This window comes from Eleutherodactylus coqui, chromosome 8 (assembly GCF_035609145.1).
Source record: "Eleutherodactylus coqui strain aEleCoq1 chromosome 8, aEleCoq1.hap1, whole genome shotgun sequence".
Lineage (NCBI taxonomy): Eukaryota > Metazoa > Chordata > Amphibia > Anura > Eleutherodactylidae > Eleutherodactylus > Eleutherodactylus coqui.
In genome coordinates this window covers 195,417,463-195,436,781 of record NC_089844.1, presented here as the reverse complement: position 1 = coordinate 195,436,781, position 19,319 = coordinate 195,417,463, and the positions used below count along the sequence as shown (strand labels likewise).

The following is a 19,319-nucleotide window of genomic DNA, read 5'->3' as shown; positions in this document are numbered from 1 at the left end:
TTGTTGTTCTTGTACAATATTTAATAGTCCCTCTTTCGGAGGGGCCTCACTGTGGATGTCATTCTTAGGGGAATTCTCTGTATCCCCCACCACATCCAGGACATGTGGCGCTCACCTCATCCTATAAACATTACTCTTTCTTGTAGGATCGGGAGATTCTTGGAGATCCTGGTATATTCGATTGGTCCGGTGGAATCCTGGAGCAGGAACAACTCGTTTACATGTCCTCAAAAGAAGAGGATAGGAATGGCTATCTGGGTGAGCGCAGCTGCTATTTATCACTTTCTTCTCTGTATAATTATGTGCCTACCTCTTATACTAAGAGATATATATATATATATATATATATATAAGACTTTGCGAGTCTAGGGGACAGATCATCAGTCTTCCGGGCATGGTCACCCACCAGCCTGGGAACAGATCATCAGTCTTCTGGGGCATAGTCACTCACCAGCCTGGGGACAGATCATCGGTCCTCTGGGGCATAGTCATCCACCAGCCTGGGGACAGATCATTCGGTCCTCCGGGGCATAGTCACCCACCAGCTTTGGGACAGATCATCGGTCCTCCAGGGCATAGTCGCTCACCAGCCTAGGGACAGATCATCAGTCTTCCGGGGCATAGTCCTCCACCACCCTAGCCACAGATCATCAGTCTTCCGGGGCATAGTCCTCCACCACCCTAGCCACAGATCATCAGTCTTCTGGGGCTTAGTCACCCACCACCCTAGGGAAAGATCACCAGTCCTCCAGGGCATAGTCACCCCCCAGCCTGGGGAATGATCACCAGTCCTCCAGGGTGTAGTCACTTACCAGCCTGGGGAATGATCACCAGTCCTCCAGGGCATAGTCACTCACCAGCCTTGGGACAGATCATCAGTTCTCCAGGGCATAGTAACCCACCAGCCTGGGGACAGATCATTGGTCCTCCGGGGCATAGTCACCCACCACCCTAGGGACAGATCATCAGTATTCTGCGGCATAGTCACCCACCACCCTAGGGACAGATCATCAGTCTTCTGGGGCATAGTCACTCACCAGCCTGGGGACAGATCAGCAGTCCTCTGGGGCAGTCACTCACCACCCTGGGGACAGATCATCGGTCCTCTGGGCAAAATCACCCACCAGCCTGGGAACAGATCATCAGTCCTCCGGATCATAGTCACCCAGCCGCCTGGGGACAGATCATCGGTCCTCTGGGGCATAGTCACTCACCACCCTAGGAACAGATCATCAGTCCTCCGGGGCATAGTCACCCACCAGCCTGGGGACAGATTATCAGTTCTCCAATGGCGTAGCCACCCACCAGCCTGGGGACAGATCATCAATCTTCCGGGCATAGTGACCCACCAGCCTGGTGACAGATCATCGTGCCTTCATGGCATAGTCACCCACCAGCCTGGGGACAGATCATCGGTCTTCCGGGGCATAGTTACCCACTAGCCTGGGGACAGATCTTCGGTCCTCTGGGCATAGTCACCAACCAGTCTATTACTTACCACAGGTTACTCTGTGAAACTGCTTCATACTGGGAAAGGACTTCTTTGTGTAGTGGGGTCTCCACGTTACCAGTATGTCGGACTAGTCACTGTCCTGCAGGAAGTTGCAGGTGAACCTAAATGGAAGAAGATTGACTCCTTACTAGGGAAACAGGTGAGATTCTGATGATGGAGTTCATGGGGACAAGGGGATAGGAAGTCAAGTCCTCATCAAAAGACACTTTTCCGTCTTGTAGGTCGGTTCGTACTTTGGAGCAGAGATTGCAGTCTCAGACCTTGACCAAGATGGTATGACTGACCTGGTGCTGATTTCTGCTCCTCATCACTATGAGGCTAAGTGGTCAGGACAGGTCTCTGTGTGCCGGTTTATGGAGGTGAGATATGTGTGAGCCACATGAGACTTGATCCAAGTTAATCTGTCTTAGTAATAGTCCTACTCTTTAGCAGAAGCTGGAGTGCACAGTGACTCTCCATGGGGAACCCGGCCATCTGCAGTCTCAGTTCGGAACTGCAGTCTCATCACTCGGGGACCTGGATGGAGACGGCTTTACTGAAGTGGCTGTGGGAGCTCCATATGAGATGGATGGAAAAGGAGCGTTGTATATATACAAAGGGGAGGCTGCAGGACTGTCTGATGCCCACAGTCAGGTAATGAAGATATACAAACTAGTGGATGCGGCGTTTAAGGGGGTGAACCTTGTGCTTTCCTCTACAGTACATGGACTGAGGAGCATCCTTTAAAATGGACTAGATGGTGGCTTCACTAATCAATAATCCTTGTTTCTGCTTTTATATGTATATGTGCCTTTCATGTTATACAGTCTATATAAGGCCTTGATGTTTCAGGTCATCTGGAGACTGGGTTGCGATACTTGGCGGCCCCATTGAGCTATATTGCAAAGTGAATAACAGTCTTTTTGGCTGTAAGCTACAGGAGGAGGTACAGACTGTGGTATAGGCCCAAAAAGAGCCCAATACCGACTGGAAGGCGTGCGTAGTGATGGCAGTGCACTGCACCACTACACTATTGAGAGGAATAGCTAGGAGATAAAGGTAAAGGTTTGACTCCAATAGACGAACTGCTTGACCTGAAGTTTGGCCTAAGATGGTTAGGCCTGAGCCCTGCTCACCTGGGATGCTGTGGTGAACTGGAAGCCAGTGAAGGCCTGGTTGTTGGGAGAAGCGGTGTTGGACTGGAGGTTAGAGCAGCTTGACCATGAGTGGTGAGCTGGAGGCCAGGAGGTATGATGTAGGCCTTGCGGAGGGTCGCCTGGAGTTCTGGCTTTACCCCTTAAAGAAGATCAGCTGCTTCACTGCACAAGACTTGGAAGATTGTCACAGGAAGAAGACGGTGAGTACTCACAAGTGACGACTTGTGAGACTGAGACTGGCAGCTTCCAGGGGCGGAAATTCTGCGGGATTTCCCGATGTGGAATTTCCGCCTGTCTGCAGGCAGCCTTAAGTGGAGACCTGGGATTGTCACTGAAGGACAAGACGTCTCATAGGGTGTGAACAATGCCAAAACACAGTCAGCTGGTGATCAGCTCACATTGTTAGGGGAGTCACTGCGAACGCACTATACAGAACCTTAGTCTCATATTCACCATTTCACATCCTGCTGTCCGGATCAGTAACAGAATACATCCATATTCCAGGTAATAGAGGAATTAAAATTTGTGGGTCATCTCTGGCGCTGATTAATATAGATTTATGGATAAAAATAGTGGGGATGAATCCTTTGCACCAAAATGGCTCCTTCATCAAGTACCCATTAAGGAAAACCAGAGATTTCAATACATGTTTTGGCAGGAAGCCATTGATCAAAGATCCAAAAGAAGGTCAAAAAGGAAGTGGATACCAAGAACAGTCAGAGGTAAACTAGCACCCTGCTTCTGATTAACTGCTCGACCTGATGAAGGTGCTAATTCAAGGCCACAAAGTATAGTAATCAATAAGGGATTACACTTCACCACTTTGGTCAATGCATTTATATTTATTAATACCAAAGAGACCTGCAAATTTTTAGGTTCTGGGGTGCGGCTTCTGTGGAGCTAGTGTGGACTCAAGATAGTCAGTGAAGTAGTCTGACTGCTATATTCTGTTTAGTATGTGTTAAGAAAATTAAGCAACAGCAAAAGATTGTATGCAATATAACCAGCAAGATGATGTGCCTCATCTGAGTACTGTAACCATTAAACTGTATGTGAAGAAAAGTAAAGTTTGAAAAACAGCGTTACCAAGTCAAAAAAATGACGAAAATGATCGAAGATCCTAATTTCTCTTTTGTCTGTCATCTCTATGGCCCTCGGTCACTCTCGTCATTTCTGTGACCCTCAGTCTCTTCACTTGTCAATCATTTCTCAGGATCGAAGAGGTGACATGAGTGATTGCTATCCATCTTGTTGGTCATCCCTTTGACCCTCATTCTTTCTGTTGTCCATTATCTTTGAGAATCATAGAGATAACTGATGAGAAAAAGACTAAGTGTTGTAGAGATGACAGACAGGAGACTGAGGGTCATAGAGATGTTGACAGGTTGCAATATGTCTCTTTTCTGTTTCAGAGGCTGCTGAGTCCTCCAGGAGTCCTGGGATTTGGTCTCTCTATACATGGAGTCCTAGATATGACAGAGGATGGCTTGATAGATGTGGTTGTAGGATCGCGAGGTCACGTGACTCTGCACAGGTTGTATGATGTCATTGTGCGTCATTTTTAAACACGTAGAACAAGTCCTTTTTTACTGCAGCACATGATGTCATTATGGATATAGGTTTAGGGTTTCCAGCCAGATCCCTCACTGCTGTATATAGTCAGTGTCCCTCATTAAGCACAGCAAGGCCATGACCAGTGTACTAGGGCTAGGAAACAAAGCCAGAGGAGCCTGGCACAAAGCCAACTATAACCTCAGACCACTCTTTGGCGGCATCTGAATGAAGTACGAACCGTTACCCCTCCCACGAAACAACAGGAAACATTAAAATAGCAGAACAACACAAACAGAGGCTGCAGACGTGGAGGGGTGTATTAAGGTCTATCACTTCTTATTTTCCACACAGATCCCAACCTCTCCTTAAAGTGAGTATAAGTGTGACCTCAAACCAGACATATATGGTTGTTTCCAGTCTAAAGGCGAGTGACTGTGATAGTAAGCTAATCCTAGAGGCATGTGTGCAAGTCGAGATACTGACCCCCAAATATACAGGTAGGAAACCCTACGTGTGGGATCTGGCCCCATGGTGGTGCAGCAGGATGTGGCCTCTGATAGGTTCACTCTTACGTTTTGTCTCACAGGTCCCTTGTCCATTTCCATCCAGTACAGTCTTCTTCTGGATTTTCATAGACCGGAAAGTCGAATTCTCTTCACAAACAAACAGAGCGAGATGAATGGGACTGTAGCAATCCAGGGGCCGGGTGCCCAGTGTCAGAACTATACGGTATTCCTCCAGGTGAGGTGTGAAATGAGTCCTGGGTGGTGCTCGTCAGTAGGCTCACCTTAGTCATCCTCGTTCCTAGGCGAGCTTGGCTCACCTCTCTGTTCTTTCCTTTCTTAGGACTGTGGTGTAGAAGATCTCTCTGAGGTTCAGGTGTCTCTTACAGCCTTTCCAATGCAGATTCATGCTCCTTGGCTTGTTTCCCCATCCAGTAGCCTTGGTGCCACCAATCTGGTAGGTGTGGTGTCCACATGACACTTAAGGCCCATTTACATGGGACGAGTGTTGGGCATCTTTTGCCAGACACTCATCCTGTGTAAACAGGCCTTTACTTGCAGGGTGGGCTCTTGTTTATTAGGATCTACTGACCATCCCATGATCGAGCAGCAACCATATGTGAGCCCTATATATGATGGGTGGTCTGGAGGAGAGACCACTGAATGGTGTAAGACTTTGGGTAACCTCTGCTGCCTGTAATCTCATCTTATTTCTTTCTCTTTAGATTTTCTTACAAATCTGTGAAGAAGCGATCTGCGAGATGGACATGAGCATAAAAGTCACGTAAGTACCGGTCACCAACCAACCCCAGTCCCTGGTGAACAGGTAGTGTCACCGCTGATGATCACCAGGGTTTTAATTGTTTATTTATGTAACTTTCAAATATATAAAAAACAAGGGTGCTAGGATGCCGCGTGGACCTAGAAGGGTCTCTGGGAGGATATGATAGGCACAACAGATAGAGAGACTGATAGCCAGTTATCCAGTTTACACTGCTGGCCATCAAGCCTACATCTTCATGAAGAGAGAGATTTTATGAACAGCATCTCAATAGGAGGAAAACTAGGGGTTGGAACGGTGGAAGTAGGAGTAGAGTGAAGAAGAAGAATGAAGAGACCCAATCAGAAGCTTATCAGTCTTGTAAGAAACGTAGTAGGTTGGCCGTGTAGTTTCAAGGCTAGATTACCCAGGATAATGTAATGAGTATACGGGCTTTAGTACTCTAGTCAATCCTGATATCCCATCCAATGACACCACATGTTCAGATAGGGGTTGTGTGTACCCTCAAGTGAGGCTCTCCATCTCCATGATCTCCTCTACTGTATTAACCCTTTCCAATCCACTGTCTGACGACATTCTGATTGAAGGCTGTACAGCTTCGATGTTGGAAGACGTCCGGCAGGGTATTCTTACTGTATATTACTGGCCGCTCTGTTGTCGGGGGGCCTCTCAAGCATGTCCTCTACCGCAGTACTGGCTCTAGCCAGCAGATGGTGCCATTGTATAATGTCAGAAAGAGAAAGCCCCCTAGGAAACCCTGAATCCAAAATTGGATTGCAAAGGGTTAAACCATAGTGAGATAGGTGGTTTGTCACCATGGATTCAGGATACAGACTCTTGCTGCATTAACAATACCACTAAGCATTTATAGGTAGACAGTAGGACATCACTGAGGTGCAAGAGAAACTGTGTGGGCGATTTAGGTAGAATGAAGTTTGTGAATCTGAAGGTAATGCCCCACACCTCAGACCAAAAATCTGTTGGTATTGGACAGTCCCAAAATATATGTAACGTGGTACCTTGTTCTCTTCCACATCGCCAAATAGTGGGGACACAGAAGGCATGAAGGTGTGCGGGTGGGAGGGCATCCTGTACCAGACAGAAACAATTTTGAGTTCCGTCTCTTGCATCTTGCTGGGGATGGTAGGTTTGTGTTTGAAGGTAACAGAGTATGTTAGGCTGAAGGGAGACAATGTCCATCTAGTTCAGCCAGTTTCCACCCCCCTTTGTTTATCCAGAGGAAGGCAAAAAACCCCAATGGGGCAGAAGCCAATTTAGCCCACTTGGGAGAAAAAAGGTATAGGGCTTATGTTTTTGTTCTACCGTGAGCGATAGGGTGTGACGAGTGGGTCCCTCATCACTAAAGCTGTTCAAAAGGTGACTTTGCACATGCGAAACGCAACAAATGGGGAAGGGATGTAAGGAAGCGTGGAAGCTGGAGAATCTGCTATGATGACAAGGGAGCCGGGTGTTATTACACACCAATTACCCTGAGTCCTCCCACAATAGTCGGGGAGGGAGCCCAGGATAGCTCTGTACTCAGCAGTGCAAGGGTTAGAGAATAGCTGGCGGACACCAGTGGTCACCAGCTGGTACCTGTGTAGCAGATAAATAGGTACTGTGGAGTTGGAGGGCCCTGTGCTCACTTTAGTGGGGCTCCAAGTCTTCCCAGATAGATGGAGGGGCCGCCTTGCACTGTGATTGATGCATCTTGTGACTTCTTCCCTATGTTTCAGGCATTCGCCCCTGGTGGTGCAGGATGGTGCCTCGTTCTCCATGTTCCTTAGCCTGCACAACATGGATATGAAGGCTCATCAGACCAGACTGACTGTTGGTGTTCCGGATGGGTTGTCTTTCCGTAAAGCTAATGTCACAGAGGTGCGACAGGTTGTGTAATGTGTGGAGGGTATTAATACATGACACTAACCACGCTCTCCTCCTGCCGTCAGGCCTCTTACCGGATCTCTCTGGTGTGTGGAGACTTCAAGGAGCAGATACTGATGTGTAATGTCAGCCACCCATCTCTTAAGCGGGGAGTCTGGGTGAGACAGGGTGGGACAGGGAGTCATGGGGGGCCACGGGGTAGAAGTTGGGGCCCCAGTAGTGACTCCTTATCCTCTCTGCTCCGCAGGCTGTTATCCAGATCATGTTCAGCATTGTCTCGAACGTGTCTTGGCCTGACCGGATTCTCCTGGCCGTCAATGTAACAAGGTAAGAGGAAGCGACTCCACTCAGTGTCATCGTGGGGGTCAGGGTTCAGCGCTGAGGGTTTGTAACTGTGTCTTCTGACAACTGCAGTCATGAAAATCAAACCTCCAGTGGAGCAGAATATGAGGTGCCCGTGTTGTATCCAATCCACATCATTGTCCGGAGGTAAGTACATCCAGTGCCAGTGAACTGCAGATAGAGTAATATGTGGCTGAAGCTAGGGGGGACACTGCAATGCTCTGCAGATCTGCGGAGAGGCCAGTGCAGTAATAATCTGCAGAATATACAAGGTATCTGCATGGAGGTGGTGGCCAGGGGATCTTGTTCTGTCGTGTTGGACGTCCAAATTTCAAAATCAGAAGAAACTGACCAAAAATGCCAAATTGATGAAGCATGATGTCTATTAGGGGGGGGGGGGCTGCACCCTCACAGGTATGGCCTCAAATGGCAATGACTGAGGAGGAGAGAGGTCACAAGGCAGGAATACCTGGAGCACAAGAGTCCTCGGGTGCTGGGGGTTCACCTCCACTTGCCCAGCGGAGAAGCCTGAGCTGCAGCTGGTGAAATTGGGAACATTGCAGCAGGTGAATAAACAGTTAAAGGGGTTTTATCATCAAAAAAAAAATTCTATACTCACCTATTCCTCCACAGTCTTCTTAAGCCATCTTCTTTTCCCTCCGAGTCACCACACCTCCAGCCAGCCGGCTTGTTGTGAAGCCAGCATCCCTCGCATTCTTCTTCCTGCAGGTCAGTGAAGGTCACATCCCTGTGACGTAGGGTTCACTGGCTAGAAAGGAATGCTGATCTATTGCAGAGACATCACACATGTGCAGTCTCTGCGATAGCTCGGCACTTGCCCTCTTAGGCTGTGAACTGTGACATAGCGCACATTGCCGGCCAGGAAGGAGACTGCCTGTGAATGTACGTAATGTATAGGAAGCAGAGGAATCAGCCAGCTGGAGGTGAGGTTACCCCTCGGACTGTAGGAGACAGGAGAAGATGGGTAAGGTGAAGATCTGGTAAGTAGACTGATGGGGAGGAATAGGTAAGTATAGAATTTTTCTTTTTTAATGACAGAACCCCTTTAAGTGAAGCATCCGCTGACTGTAATATATATGAAGGTGCATCCTGGGGGAATGTGGGATGCAGGACTGGGGGGTCTCACCTGAAATACCTGATAGAGACTGTGTGTCTGATCTATATCCAATCTGTGGTACACAGCTCAGTGGATCCCCCAGGAGCAGGCATATCACAGTGCTTCAAGAAGGACAGCCGCCTATTATACATAGTGGATGGGCGAGAGGGATGGTCATCGGTGTCCCCTCCGTGTATCTTGAGGACATTGGGAGGTGGAGATCGGGCCAGAGCTTCCTTTTGTGTCCCTGCTGCCCAGACTGACCAGGAACCTCGTGTTGGGGTTTTGTGGTTGTCAGAGGTGACTTCTTACTGTAATATGAGGTGCGGATCATAGAATGACCTCACGTCATCTCTTCTCTTCTCTCCAGCCTGGAAGAGTCCACTAAACACGTCCCCTTCATCAGTCAGGACAGTAGAGCAACGGCAGCCCACGGATATCAGGTGACCTCTGACGTATTAAACCATTTGTAACTGCCATTAGTGTCCCCCCTCCATGTGTCACTGCCATTATTGTCCCCTCATCTCCTCCCTTTGTTATTGTCATTTGTGTCCCCTCCTCCATGTGTAACAGCCATTAGTGTCCCCTCCTCCATGTGTAACAGCCATTAGTGTCCCCTCATCTCCCTCATGTGCCACACTCTTTAGTATTATATTGTGTCGCAGTAATTAGTATCCATGTATCGTGGTCCTTGCTATCTTATTCAGATCCAGAACTTAGGGCTCCGTGCTGCTCCCATAAACCTCAGAGTTTCTGTGTCTCCGTATGAGGCGCGGATGAAGAGTGTGAGCTGGGACTTCTTCATCTCCTTCTCTCAGGTAAAGGTTGACCAGGATGTAGATGGTGGCCGGTGGTTATCAGTGGTGACGTGCTGCGGCCTTGCTGTGGCTGTTGCACTAGTAGATTAGGATATCTTTCTTTCTTTTCAGGACTCGAATGTCAAATGCTCTGAATTCAGTGACTCTTCTGCTATCCAGACCCAAAGGAAGACAATATACACCATTACAAACCAGGTAAGGTCTCCTTTAGTGTTCTACTGGGATGTCACAGGTGCTAATGACATGGAATGGCAATGTCGGGGGTTGTAATATCATAGGATGGCCTTGACAATTTAATTATGATGTCATAGGGGGTAGGAACATAGTATGACGTTATCACTGGAGGATGATGTTATGCAACTCGAATTCTAAAAAAGTTGGGAATCTCTTCCAATCAGATTGTATCCACAACAGAACATATCAGAGGGGAAGGAGACATTGTTCCAAATTAACTTGTTTAGAAATTGTTGGCAGCAACACATCTCACAAAAGTTGGGCAAGGCCGTGTCTACCATTGTGTAGCATCCCCTCTTCTGGGAAGTGAGGAGACAGATTGCTGGAGTTTCGGTAGGGGAATGTTGTCCCATTCTTGTCTGATGTAGGATTCTACATGCTCAGCAGTCCGGGGTCATCTTGGCCGGATTTGTTTGTTTAACCCCTTAATGACACGGCCTATTTTGGCGTTGAGGACCAAGCGATTTTTGGTATTTTTCCATCTCCATTTTTCAAAAGCCATAACTTTTTTTATTTTTCCGTTGATGCGGCCTTATAAGGGCTTGTTTTTTGCGTGGCGAGCTGTAGTTTTTATCGGTGCCACATTTGGGTACATAGGCTATATCGTAAAACTTTTATTGTTTTTTTTTTTTATGATAACGGAGAGAAAGCGTATCAATTCTGCCATAGATTTTATTATTTTTTTTACAGCATTAATCATGCAGCATAAATGACACACAAAATTTTTTCTGCGGGTCGGTACGGTTACAACGATACCAAAATTCTTATATTTTTTTAGGTTTTTACACTTTTTTGCAATAAAAACCCTTTTTTTTGGAAATCTTTTTTTTTCTCTATAGCTGCATTCAAAGTCCTGTAACTTTTTTATTTTTCTATGTACGGAGCTCTATAAGGGCTTGTTTTTTTGCGAGACGAGCTGTGGTTTTTGTTGGTTCCATTTTGGGGAATGTACGGCTTTTTTGATCACTTTTATTGCATTTTTTGGGAGGCAAAATGCTAAAAATTAGCATTTTGCCTCAGTTTTTTAGCGTTTTTTGTTACGCTTTTTGCCGTACAAAATAAAAAATGTGTTCAACTTTTTATAATCATCGTTATGGACGCGTCAATACCCAATATGTGGGGTTTTAATTTTTTTTTACCTTTTTTTTATGCTAATATTAGAAAAAGCATAAAGGGTTTTTTTGACATTTTTTTGACATTTTTCATTTTTTTACATTTTTCTGTTCTTTTTTTTTTACACTATTTGAGTCCCTCTGAGGGACTTGCAGCACTATGCCTATGATCGCTGTCATAAGGCATGGCAGAGCTACTGCTCTGCCATGCCTTATCGCTTATACAGCGATCATAGGCATTGGCAATACAGGACGCCAGTGACTGGCCTGTTGCCATGGTGACAGGCCGGGCTCTCGCGATGACATCGCGAGAGCCGGCCGGAGACACAGAGGGAGCGCGCTCCCTCTGTGAACTCTTTCCCTGCCGCGATCAACTTAGATCGCGGCAGGGAAGGGGTTAACAGCGGGGGGGGGGGGGGGGGGCGCATCTCCTATGTCCCACCGCTGTTGCAGCGGGACGCCGGCTGTGACTGGCAGCGGGACACCGGCTGTGACTGGCAGCGGGACGCCGGCTGTGACTGGCAGCCAGCTCCCGCTGTGGGATCATATGTGATCCCGCGCTATCCCCAGGACGTTCCGGTACGTCCTGTTGCGGGAAGTACCAGGCTCCCAGGACGTACCGGTACGTCCTGGGGAGGGAAGGGGTTAATGTGCTAAAGCCAAGATCCAATATGACAGTCACCATTATCTCTTGTGCACATGAATTCCTCCTATTCTCTGAATCTTCTGATGATATTCTGTACTGTAGATGGGGGGATATTCAGAATCTGTGTAATTTTACTTTGAGGAATATTTTCTGAAATAGTTTCACAATTTGTAGATGCAGTTTTTTACAGATTGGTGAACCTCTGATCATCTGTGCTTCCAAGAGACTCGGCCTCTCTGACATGCTATTTTTATACAGTCATGTGACTTAGTACTGACACCCCCCCCCCCCCCCCATCTGTTTTTCATTAGTACCACTTACTTTTCCAGTCTTTCGTTACCTCTGTCCCAACTTTTGTGATATGGGTTGCTGCCATCTTAAGATAAAGCTGTCACCGGGTGGTAATGTCATGAAGTGATGCCACAGGGTGAGCGGTGCTGTCCTAGTAATCTTCTCTTGGTGTCTCTGGTCTGCAGACATGGCACTGTATTATGAACACATCTGGTGAGATGACTATAAACATCACTGGACCGCTGAAGCCAATGAACCCATGGAAGGTAACATTACTCCTTGGCACATGTGGTCTTCATCATGAGTGATACATGTTCACATATGTTCTTCATGAAGATCTCGTCTTTCTTTCCAGGTTTATATGTGTCTAATGTAGTACATACCTGTCACTTGTTGTCTTTTTCATTGGCACTGCTTGTTGTCTTTGTCATGAGCGCCCACTGCTTGTCTTTTTCTTTACTCAGATGCCAACTGAGTAAAATCATCTTTGTTGCCGGCGCCGCCTGTTGTCTTTGTTGCCGGCGCCGCCTGTTGTCTTTGTTGCCGGCGCCGCCTGTTGTCTTTGTTGCCGGCGCCGCCTGTTGTCTTTGTTGCCGGCGCCGCCTGTTGTCTTTGTTGCCGGCGCCGCCTGTTGTCTTTGTTGCCGGCGCCGCCTGTTGTCTTTGTTGCCGGCGCCGCCTGTTGTCTTTGTTGCCGGCGCCGCCTGTTGTCTTTGTTGCCGGCGCCGCCTGTTGTCTTTGTTGCCGGCGCCGCCTGTTGTCTTTGTTGCCGGCGCCGCCTGTTGTCTTTGTTGCCGGCGCCGCCTGTTGTCTTTGTTGCCGGCGCCGCCTGTTGTCTTTGTTGCCGCCGCCGCCTGTTGTCTTTGTTGCCGCCGCCGCCTGTTGTCTTTGTTGCCGCCGCCGCCTGTTGTCTTTGTTGCCGCCGCCGCCTGTTGTCTTTGTTACCGCCGTCGCCTGTTGTCTTTGTTGCCGCCGCCGCCTGTTGTCTTTGTTGCCGCCGCCGCCTGTTGTCTTTGTTGCCGCCGCCTGTTGTCTTTGTTGCCGCCGCCGCCTGTTGTCTTTGTTGCCGCCGCCGCCTGTTGTCTTTGTTGCCGCCGCCGCCTGTTGTCTTTGTTGCCGCCGCCGCCTGTTGTCTTTGTTGCCGCCGCCTGTTGTCTCGGTTGCCGCCTGTTGTCTCTGTTGCCGCCGCCTGTTGTCTCTGTTGCCGCCGCCTGTTGTCTCTGTTGCCGCCGCCTGTTGTCTCGGTTGCCGCCTGTTGTCTCGGTTGCCGCCTGTTGTCTCGGTTGCCGCCTGTTGTCTTGGTTGCCGCCTGTTGTCTCGGTTGCCGGCGCCGCCTGTTGTCTCGGTTGCCGGCGCCGCCTGTTGTCTCGGTTGCCGCCGCCTGTTGTCTCGGTTGCCGCCGCCGCCTGTTGTCTCGGTTGCCGCCGCCTGTTGTCTCGGTTGCCGCCGCCGCCTGTTGTCTCGGTTGCCGCCGCCGCCTGTTGTCTCGGTTGCCGCCGCCGCCTGTTGTCTCGGTTGCCGCCGCCGCCTGTTGTCTCGGTTGCCGCCGCCTGTTGTCTCGGTTGCCGCCTGTTGTCTCGGTTGCCGCCTGTTGTCTCGGTTGCCGCCGCCGCCTGTTGTCTCGGTTGCCGCCGCCTGTTGTCTCGGTTGCCGCCGCCGCCTGTTGTCTCGGTTGCCGCCGCCGCCTGTTGTCTCTGTTGCCGCCGCCGCCTGTTGTCTCGGTTGCCGCCGCCGCCTGTTGTCTCGGTTGCCGCCGCCGCCTGTTGTCTCGGTTGCCGCCGCCGCCTGTTGTCTCGGTTGCCGCCGCCTGTTGTCTCGGTTGCCGCCTGTTGTCTCGGGTTGCCGCCTGTTGTCTCTGTTGCCGCCGCCTGTTGTCTCTGTTGCCGCCGCCGCCTGTTGTCTCTGTTGCCGCCGCCTGTTGTCTCTGTTGCCGCCGCCGCCTGTTGTCTCTGTTGCCGCCGCCGCCTGTTGTCTCTGTTGCCGCCTGTTGTCTCTGTTACCGCCTGTTGTCTCGGTTGCCGCCTGTTGTCTCGGTTGCCGCCTGTTGTCTCGGTTGCCGGCGCCGCCTGTTGTCTTTGTTGCCGCCGCCTGTTGTCTCTGTTGCCGCCGCCTCCTGTTGTCTCTGTTGCCGCCGCCTCCTGTTGTCTCTGTTGCCGCCGCCTGTTGTCTCTGTTGCCGCCGCCGCCTGTTGTCTCTGTTGCCGCCGCCTGTTGTCTCTGTTGCCGCCGCCTGTTGTCTCTGTTGCCGCCTGTTGTCTTTGTTGCCGCCGCCTGTTGTTTCTGTTGCCGCCGCCTGTTGTCTCTGTTGCCGCCGCCTGTTGTCTCTGTTGCCGCCGCCGCCTGTTGTCTCTGTTGCCGCCGCCGCCTGTTGTCTCTGTTGCCGCCTGTTGTCTCTGTTACCGCCTGTTGTCTCGGTTGCCGCCTGTTGTCTCGGTTGCCGCCTGTTGTCTTTGTTGCCGCCGCCGCCTGTTGTCTTTGTTGCCGCCGCCGCCTGTTGTCTTTGTTGCCGCCGCCTGTTGTCTTTGTTGCCGCCGCCTGTTGTCTCGGTTGCCGCCTGTTGTCTCTGTTGCCGCCTGTTGTCTCTGTTGCCGCCGCCTGTTGTCTCTGTTGCCGCCGCCTGTTGTCTCGGTTGCCGCCGCCTGTTGTCTCGGTTGCCGCCTGTTGTCTCGGTTGCCGCCTGTTGTCTCGGTTGCCGCCTGTTGTCTCGGTTGCCGCCTGTTGTCTCGGTTGCCGGCGCCGCCTGTTGTCTCGGTTGCCGCCGCCGCCTGTTGTCTCGGTTGCCGCCGCCGCCTGTTGTCTCGGTTGCCGCCGCCTGTTGTCTCGGTTGCCGCCTGTTGTCTCGGGTTGCCGCCTGTTGTCTCTGTTGCCGCCGCCTGTTGTCTCTGTTGCCGCCGCCTGTTGTCTCTGTTGCCGCCGCCTGTTGTCTCTGTTGCCGCCGCCGCCTGTTGTCTCTGTTGCCGCCGCCGCCTGTTGTCTCTGTTGCCGCCTGTTGTCTCTGTTACCGCCTGTTGTCTCGGTTGCCGCCTGTTGTCTCGGTTGCCGCCTGTTGTCTCGGTTGCCGGCGCCGCCTGTTGTCTTTGTTGCCGCCGCCTGTTGTCTCGGTTGCCGCCGCCTGTTGTCTCGGTTGCCGCCGCTGCCTGTTGTCTCGGTTGCCGCCTGTTGTCTCGGTTGCCGCCTGTTGTCTCGGTTGCCGCCGCCGCCTGTTGTCTCGGTTGCCGCCGCCGCCTGTTGTCTCGGTTGCCGCCGCCGCCTGTTGTCTCGGTTGCCGCCGCCGCCTGTTGTCTCTGTTGCCGCCGCCGCCTGTTGTCTCGGTTGCCGCCGCCGCCTGTTGTCTCGGTTGCCGCCGCCTGTTGTCTCGGTTGCCGCCTGTTGTCTCGGGTTGCCGCCTGTTGTCTCTGTTGCCGCCGCCTGTTGTCTCTGTTGCCGCCTGTTGTCTACGCTGCCGCCTGTTGTCTACGCTGCCGCTTCGGTTGCCTCGGTTGCCGCCTGTTGTCTCGGTTGCCGCCTGTTGTCTACGCTGCTGCCTGTTGTCTTGGTTGCCGGCGCTGCCTGTTGTCTACGCTGCTGCCTGTTGTCTACGCTGCCGGCGCCGCCTGTTGTCTACGCTGCTTAACTTTTTTGTTGCGAGTACTCATCGCTTGTTGCATTGGTTGCATCCTTGTTCTTGTGGGGTCTCTAAACATATTAATGACACGTGAAGAGACAGAGCTGCTGACATAGTTTGTGCCTTTCAGAAAGCGGAATCAGTCAGTATGCGCAGTGAAGTGACGATCCAGTACGATGGGCTCCGTTATTACAGTGACATGGGGAGCACGTTTCATGCTGCGCAGGTATTTACCTCCTCCTGTCTGATGTTTCCTCGCTGTCCGCTTTCCTCCTGCGATGAGAATGTTTTAGTTCAGAAGACGGCGGTCAGTGATGGCGGCTACATCTCTCCATAATGAGACGCCTTGTTTCCTTCTTCTACAGCTGGTGACACAAGTGGAGCTCCTGGTTTCCCCAGATCACACACTTTACATTGTGGGGGGCACGGTCGGAGGGGTAATGGCGCTGATACTCCTCTCATTCCTGCTCTATAAGGTGAGAGGTTCTGTCTATGACACAATAACCACCGCAATATCATGTATCAAACAGCACATGCATACAAGACTGCTCTTCTATACAAAGGTGCTATGCATGATGTGTGTTTTTATATGATGGGGCAGTGTATTATACCAGGGTGCGGTGTATGATATGTTACACCTGAGTGCAGATTAAGATGCATCATATGACGGTGCAGTGTGCGATGTTTTAAGGTCTTACTGGCGCTGGATAGGAGCAGCAGGTGTAGTAGCCATTCTGGACCAGAGAGTAGTCAGGAGGAAGCCAGGAGGTCCTCGGTATTAGTCACGATAGATGTATTATATGACAGTTTGGTGTATGATATAGTATAGCAGGTTGCCTAGTATAACGTATCATACAGCAGTGTGGTGTATGACCTTTTACTATATAGTATTATATAACTGTGCGATGTATTATACCAGTGAGCGGTGTATGATATGTTACACCCGGGTGCGGATTAAGATGTATCATACAACGGTGCAGTGTGCGATGTTTTAACGTATTACCTGCGCTGGATAGGAATAGCAGATGTAGTAGCCATTCTGGTCCCGAAAGTAGTCAGGAGGAAGCCAGGTGGTCCTGGGTTTGAGTCCCAATAGATGTATTATATGACAGTGCGGTGTATGATATATTATAGCAGGGTGCCTAGTATAACGTATCCTACAGCAGTGTGGTGTATGACATTTTACTATATTGTATTATATAACTGTGATGTATTATACTAGGGTGCGGTGTATGATGCATTATACCAGGGTGTGGGTCATGATGTGTTATATGACAGTGTGGTTACCATCAAGATCCAGTGTATGACGTATTATTATATACTAGCTTACCCGTCGCGCGTTGCTGCGAAGACAGACATACATTCGTTTTTATATATCTAGATAACAACCAATCACAGCACAGCTTTCATGTTACCTCAGCGGTATAATATATAACAACCAATCACAGCGCAGCTTTCATGTTACCTTAGTGGTATAATATATAACAACCAAGCACAGCTTTCATGTTACCTCAGCAGTATAATATAGAACAACCAATCGCAGCACAGCTTTCATGTTACCTCAGTGGTATAATATATAACAACCAATCACAGCACAGCTTTCATGTTACCTCAGCGGTATAATATATAAGAACCAATCACAGCGCAGCTTTCATGTTACCTCAGTGGTATAATATATAACAACCAATCGCAGCGCAGTTACATGTTTCCTCAGCTTTATAATATATAACACCCAATCACAGCGCAGCTTTCATGTTACCTTAGCAGTATAAAATATAACAACCAATCACAGCGCAGCTTTCATGTTACCTTAGCAGTAAAAAAAATATAACAACCAATCACAGCGCAGCTTTCATGTTACCTCAGCAGTAAGAGAAATAACAACCAATCACAGCGCAACTTTTATTCTGCCTCAGCAATATAAAAAATAGCAACCAATCATAGCGCAGCATTCATTTTACCTCAGCAGTATAATAGATAGCAACCAATCACAGCCCAGCTTTCATGTTACCTCAGCGGTATAATATATAGCAACCAATCACAGCGCAGCTTTCATGTTACCTCAGTGGTATAATATATAACAACCAATCACAGCACAGCTTTCATGTTACCTCAGCGGTATAATATATAGCAACCAATCACAGCGCAGCTTTCATGTTACCTCAGTGGTATAATATATAACAACGAATCGCAGCACAGCTTTCATGCAACCTCAGTAGTATAAGAAGTAGCCACCAATCACAGCACAGCTTTCATGTTACCTCAGCAGTATAAGAAATAGCAACCAATCACAGCGCAGCTTTCATTTTACCTCAGCATTCTCAATATCCAGCAATTGTCTTGCGAAACGTTCGGGGGATGCATCATTTTGTGGTTGAACACTCATCCCGTTGCTCGTAATGCCTTTTGCTTTCGTGCTTGAGATGGGGGCATAACTGTCGACGACGCTCGCACGCACCCCACCTATCGTTGGATAGTTGTACTTTGCCAGTAACCTTCCCAGGAGTGTACTCAGCAACTTCCCAAAGTCTCATGGCAATTGGATGAATGGTGTAGTAGCGCATAAAGGACAAACAGACAGACAGACATTCATTTATATATATCAGGAAGTGAGAGAATTACATTCCGTACGTAAAATTTGGACGCTAATTCTTTGGCACTTAGAATTGAATAATCGAGTTGGGACCCATTACCTTTTCCTATTTATGACATAATCAATGCTTGTGCCAAATTTCATGTTTCTACAACATCGGGAAGTGAGAGAATTCGTGGCAATGATGGAAATCGAATGATCTACGTGGGGGGGTCATAACAGACAGACATACGTTCAATTTTATATATACAGATTGTAAGACTGTGGTGTATAATATATAATTATATTGCATTCTAATGTATGATGTGTTATATTTTTTCCCCCTTCTCTTTCATCAGTGCGGTTTCTTCAAGAGATACAAGGACCGGATGATGGAAGACCTTCCTCTTCACGATGACCCCCAACTGCTAGCTGCTCCAAAGGGAGAGGTTACTGAAGCCGCTGCACAACTCATTGGACCCCAGGAGTCATGAACATCTGAGAGTTGTTTGATGTGTATAGAGAATAAGCCCCTGGCTGGTTCTGATATCCCACTGATAGCAGCCAGATAATAGTCCTCACATGATGGGAAGAAGGTGTTTCACCCGGAACAATCTACCCCTGCAGGACCCTGTGGCCCTTGTCAATCACTGTACCCTACTGTAATGAGAGCAGGGGTCATCACCCCCGACACCCCGAGCGCTCCTTGTATCCGTGATCTAGAACCCTCCCTAGATGCATTACATTGTCAGAACCTGTATGTTATGAGATAAGCGGTGGCTGTGACTTCTCTCGGATGATGTTAGTCACCTAGTTGATTCCTGGAGCTCCGTAATGAAGGATGATGTAGAGACCCCCGAGCGCACTCATCATTTGCCGCTTAGAGTTTGTCGTGTTCGCAGTTCATTCTCCATACGTACACAGATGTATCGCTGCAGTTTATTATTTCACTAATTAAAACTAGAATCAGGAACGTTATTTTCCTTTTTACTTTCTTTTTTACTTTCTGACTAGATATAGAATGGAGTCGCATTATTATGAGCACTAGCTAATATCCAGATTATCTGCTTGTATGCCGCACGGACAGCAGCAAGACGGGTCGGGGTGACTCGGTAAGGTGCTGGTAGGTGGTCTCCGGTATCTGGAGCCATGCTGACTGTATCCCACAGTTGCCATGGGGAGGTCCCACAGTTGCTTTATGGGGTCCAACTCTG

General features: G+C 49.3%; 1 protein-coding gene across 3 annotated transcripts in view; it reads left to right on the top strand.

Annotated features, from left to right (window-relative positions):
* The window catches only part of LOC136577304 (integrin alpha-L-like), a 40,278-nt gene extending 21,195 nt beyond the window's left edge, over positions 1–19,083 (top strand). For 2 of the 3 annotated variants that reach the window (XM_066577164.1, XM_066577166.1), the window contains 20 exons: positions 147–258; positions 1,504–1,652; positions 1,735–1,872; positions 1,943–2,146; positions 4,062–4,183; positions 4,555–4,700; positions 4,790–4,944; positions 5,050–5,163; positions 5,432–5,490; positions 7,224–7,365; positions 7,437–7,529; positions 7,619–7,698; positions 7,786–7,860; positions 9,201–9,273; positions 9,538–9,648; positions 9,760–9,843; positions 12,117–12,197; positions 15,664–15,759; positions 15,899–16,009; positions 18,465–19,083. In XM_066577164.1, coding sequence (XP_066433261.1) covers positions 147–258; positions 1,504–1,652; positions 1,735–1,872; positions 1,943–2,146; positions 4,062–4,183; positions 4,555–4,700; positions 4,790–4,944; positions 5,050–5,163; positions 5,432–5,490; positions 7,224–7,365; positions 7,437–7,529; positions 7,619–7,698; positions 7,786–7,860; positions 9,201–9,273; positions 9,538–9,648; positions 9,760–9,843; positions 12,117–12,197; positions 15,664–15,759; positions 15,899–16,009; positions 18,465–18,599 — 2,280 coding nt within the window. In that variant the 3' untranslated portion in view covers positions 18,600–19,083. The remainder of the gene's footprint in view (positions 1–146; positions 259–1,503; positions 1,653–1,734; positions 1,873–1,942; positions 2,147–4,061; positions 4,184–4,554; positions 4,701–4,789; positions 4,945–5,049; positions 5,164–5,431; positions 5,491–7,223; positions 7,366–7,436; positions 7,530–7,618; positions 7,699–7,785; positions 7,861–9,200; positions 9,274–9,537; positions 9,649–9,759; positions 9,844–12,116; positions 12,198–15,663; positions 15,760–15,898; positions 16,010–18,464) is intronic. The other variant, XM_066577165.1, reaches the window with a different exon arrangement.
* Positions 19,084–19,319: the final 236 nt, after the last annotated feature.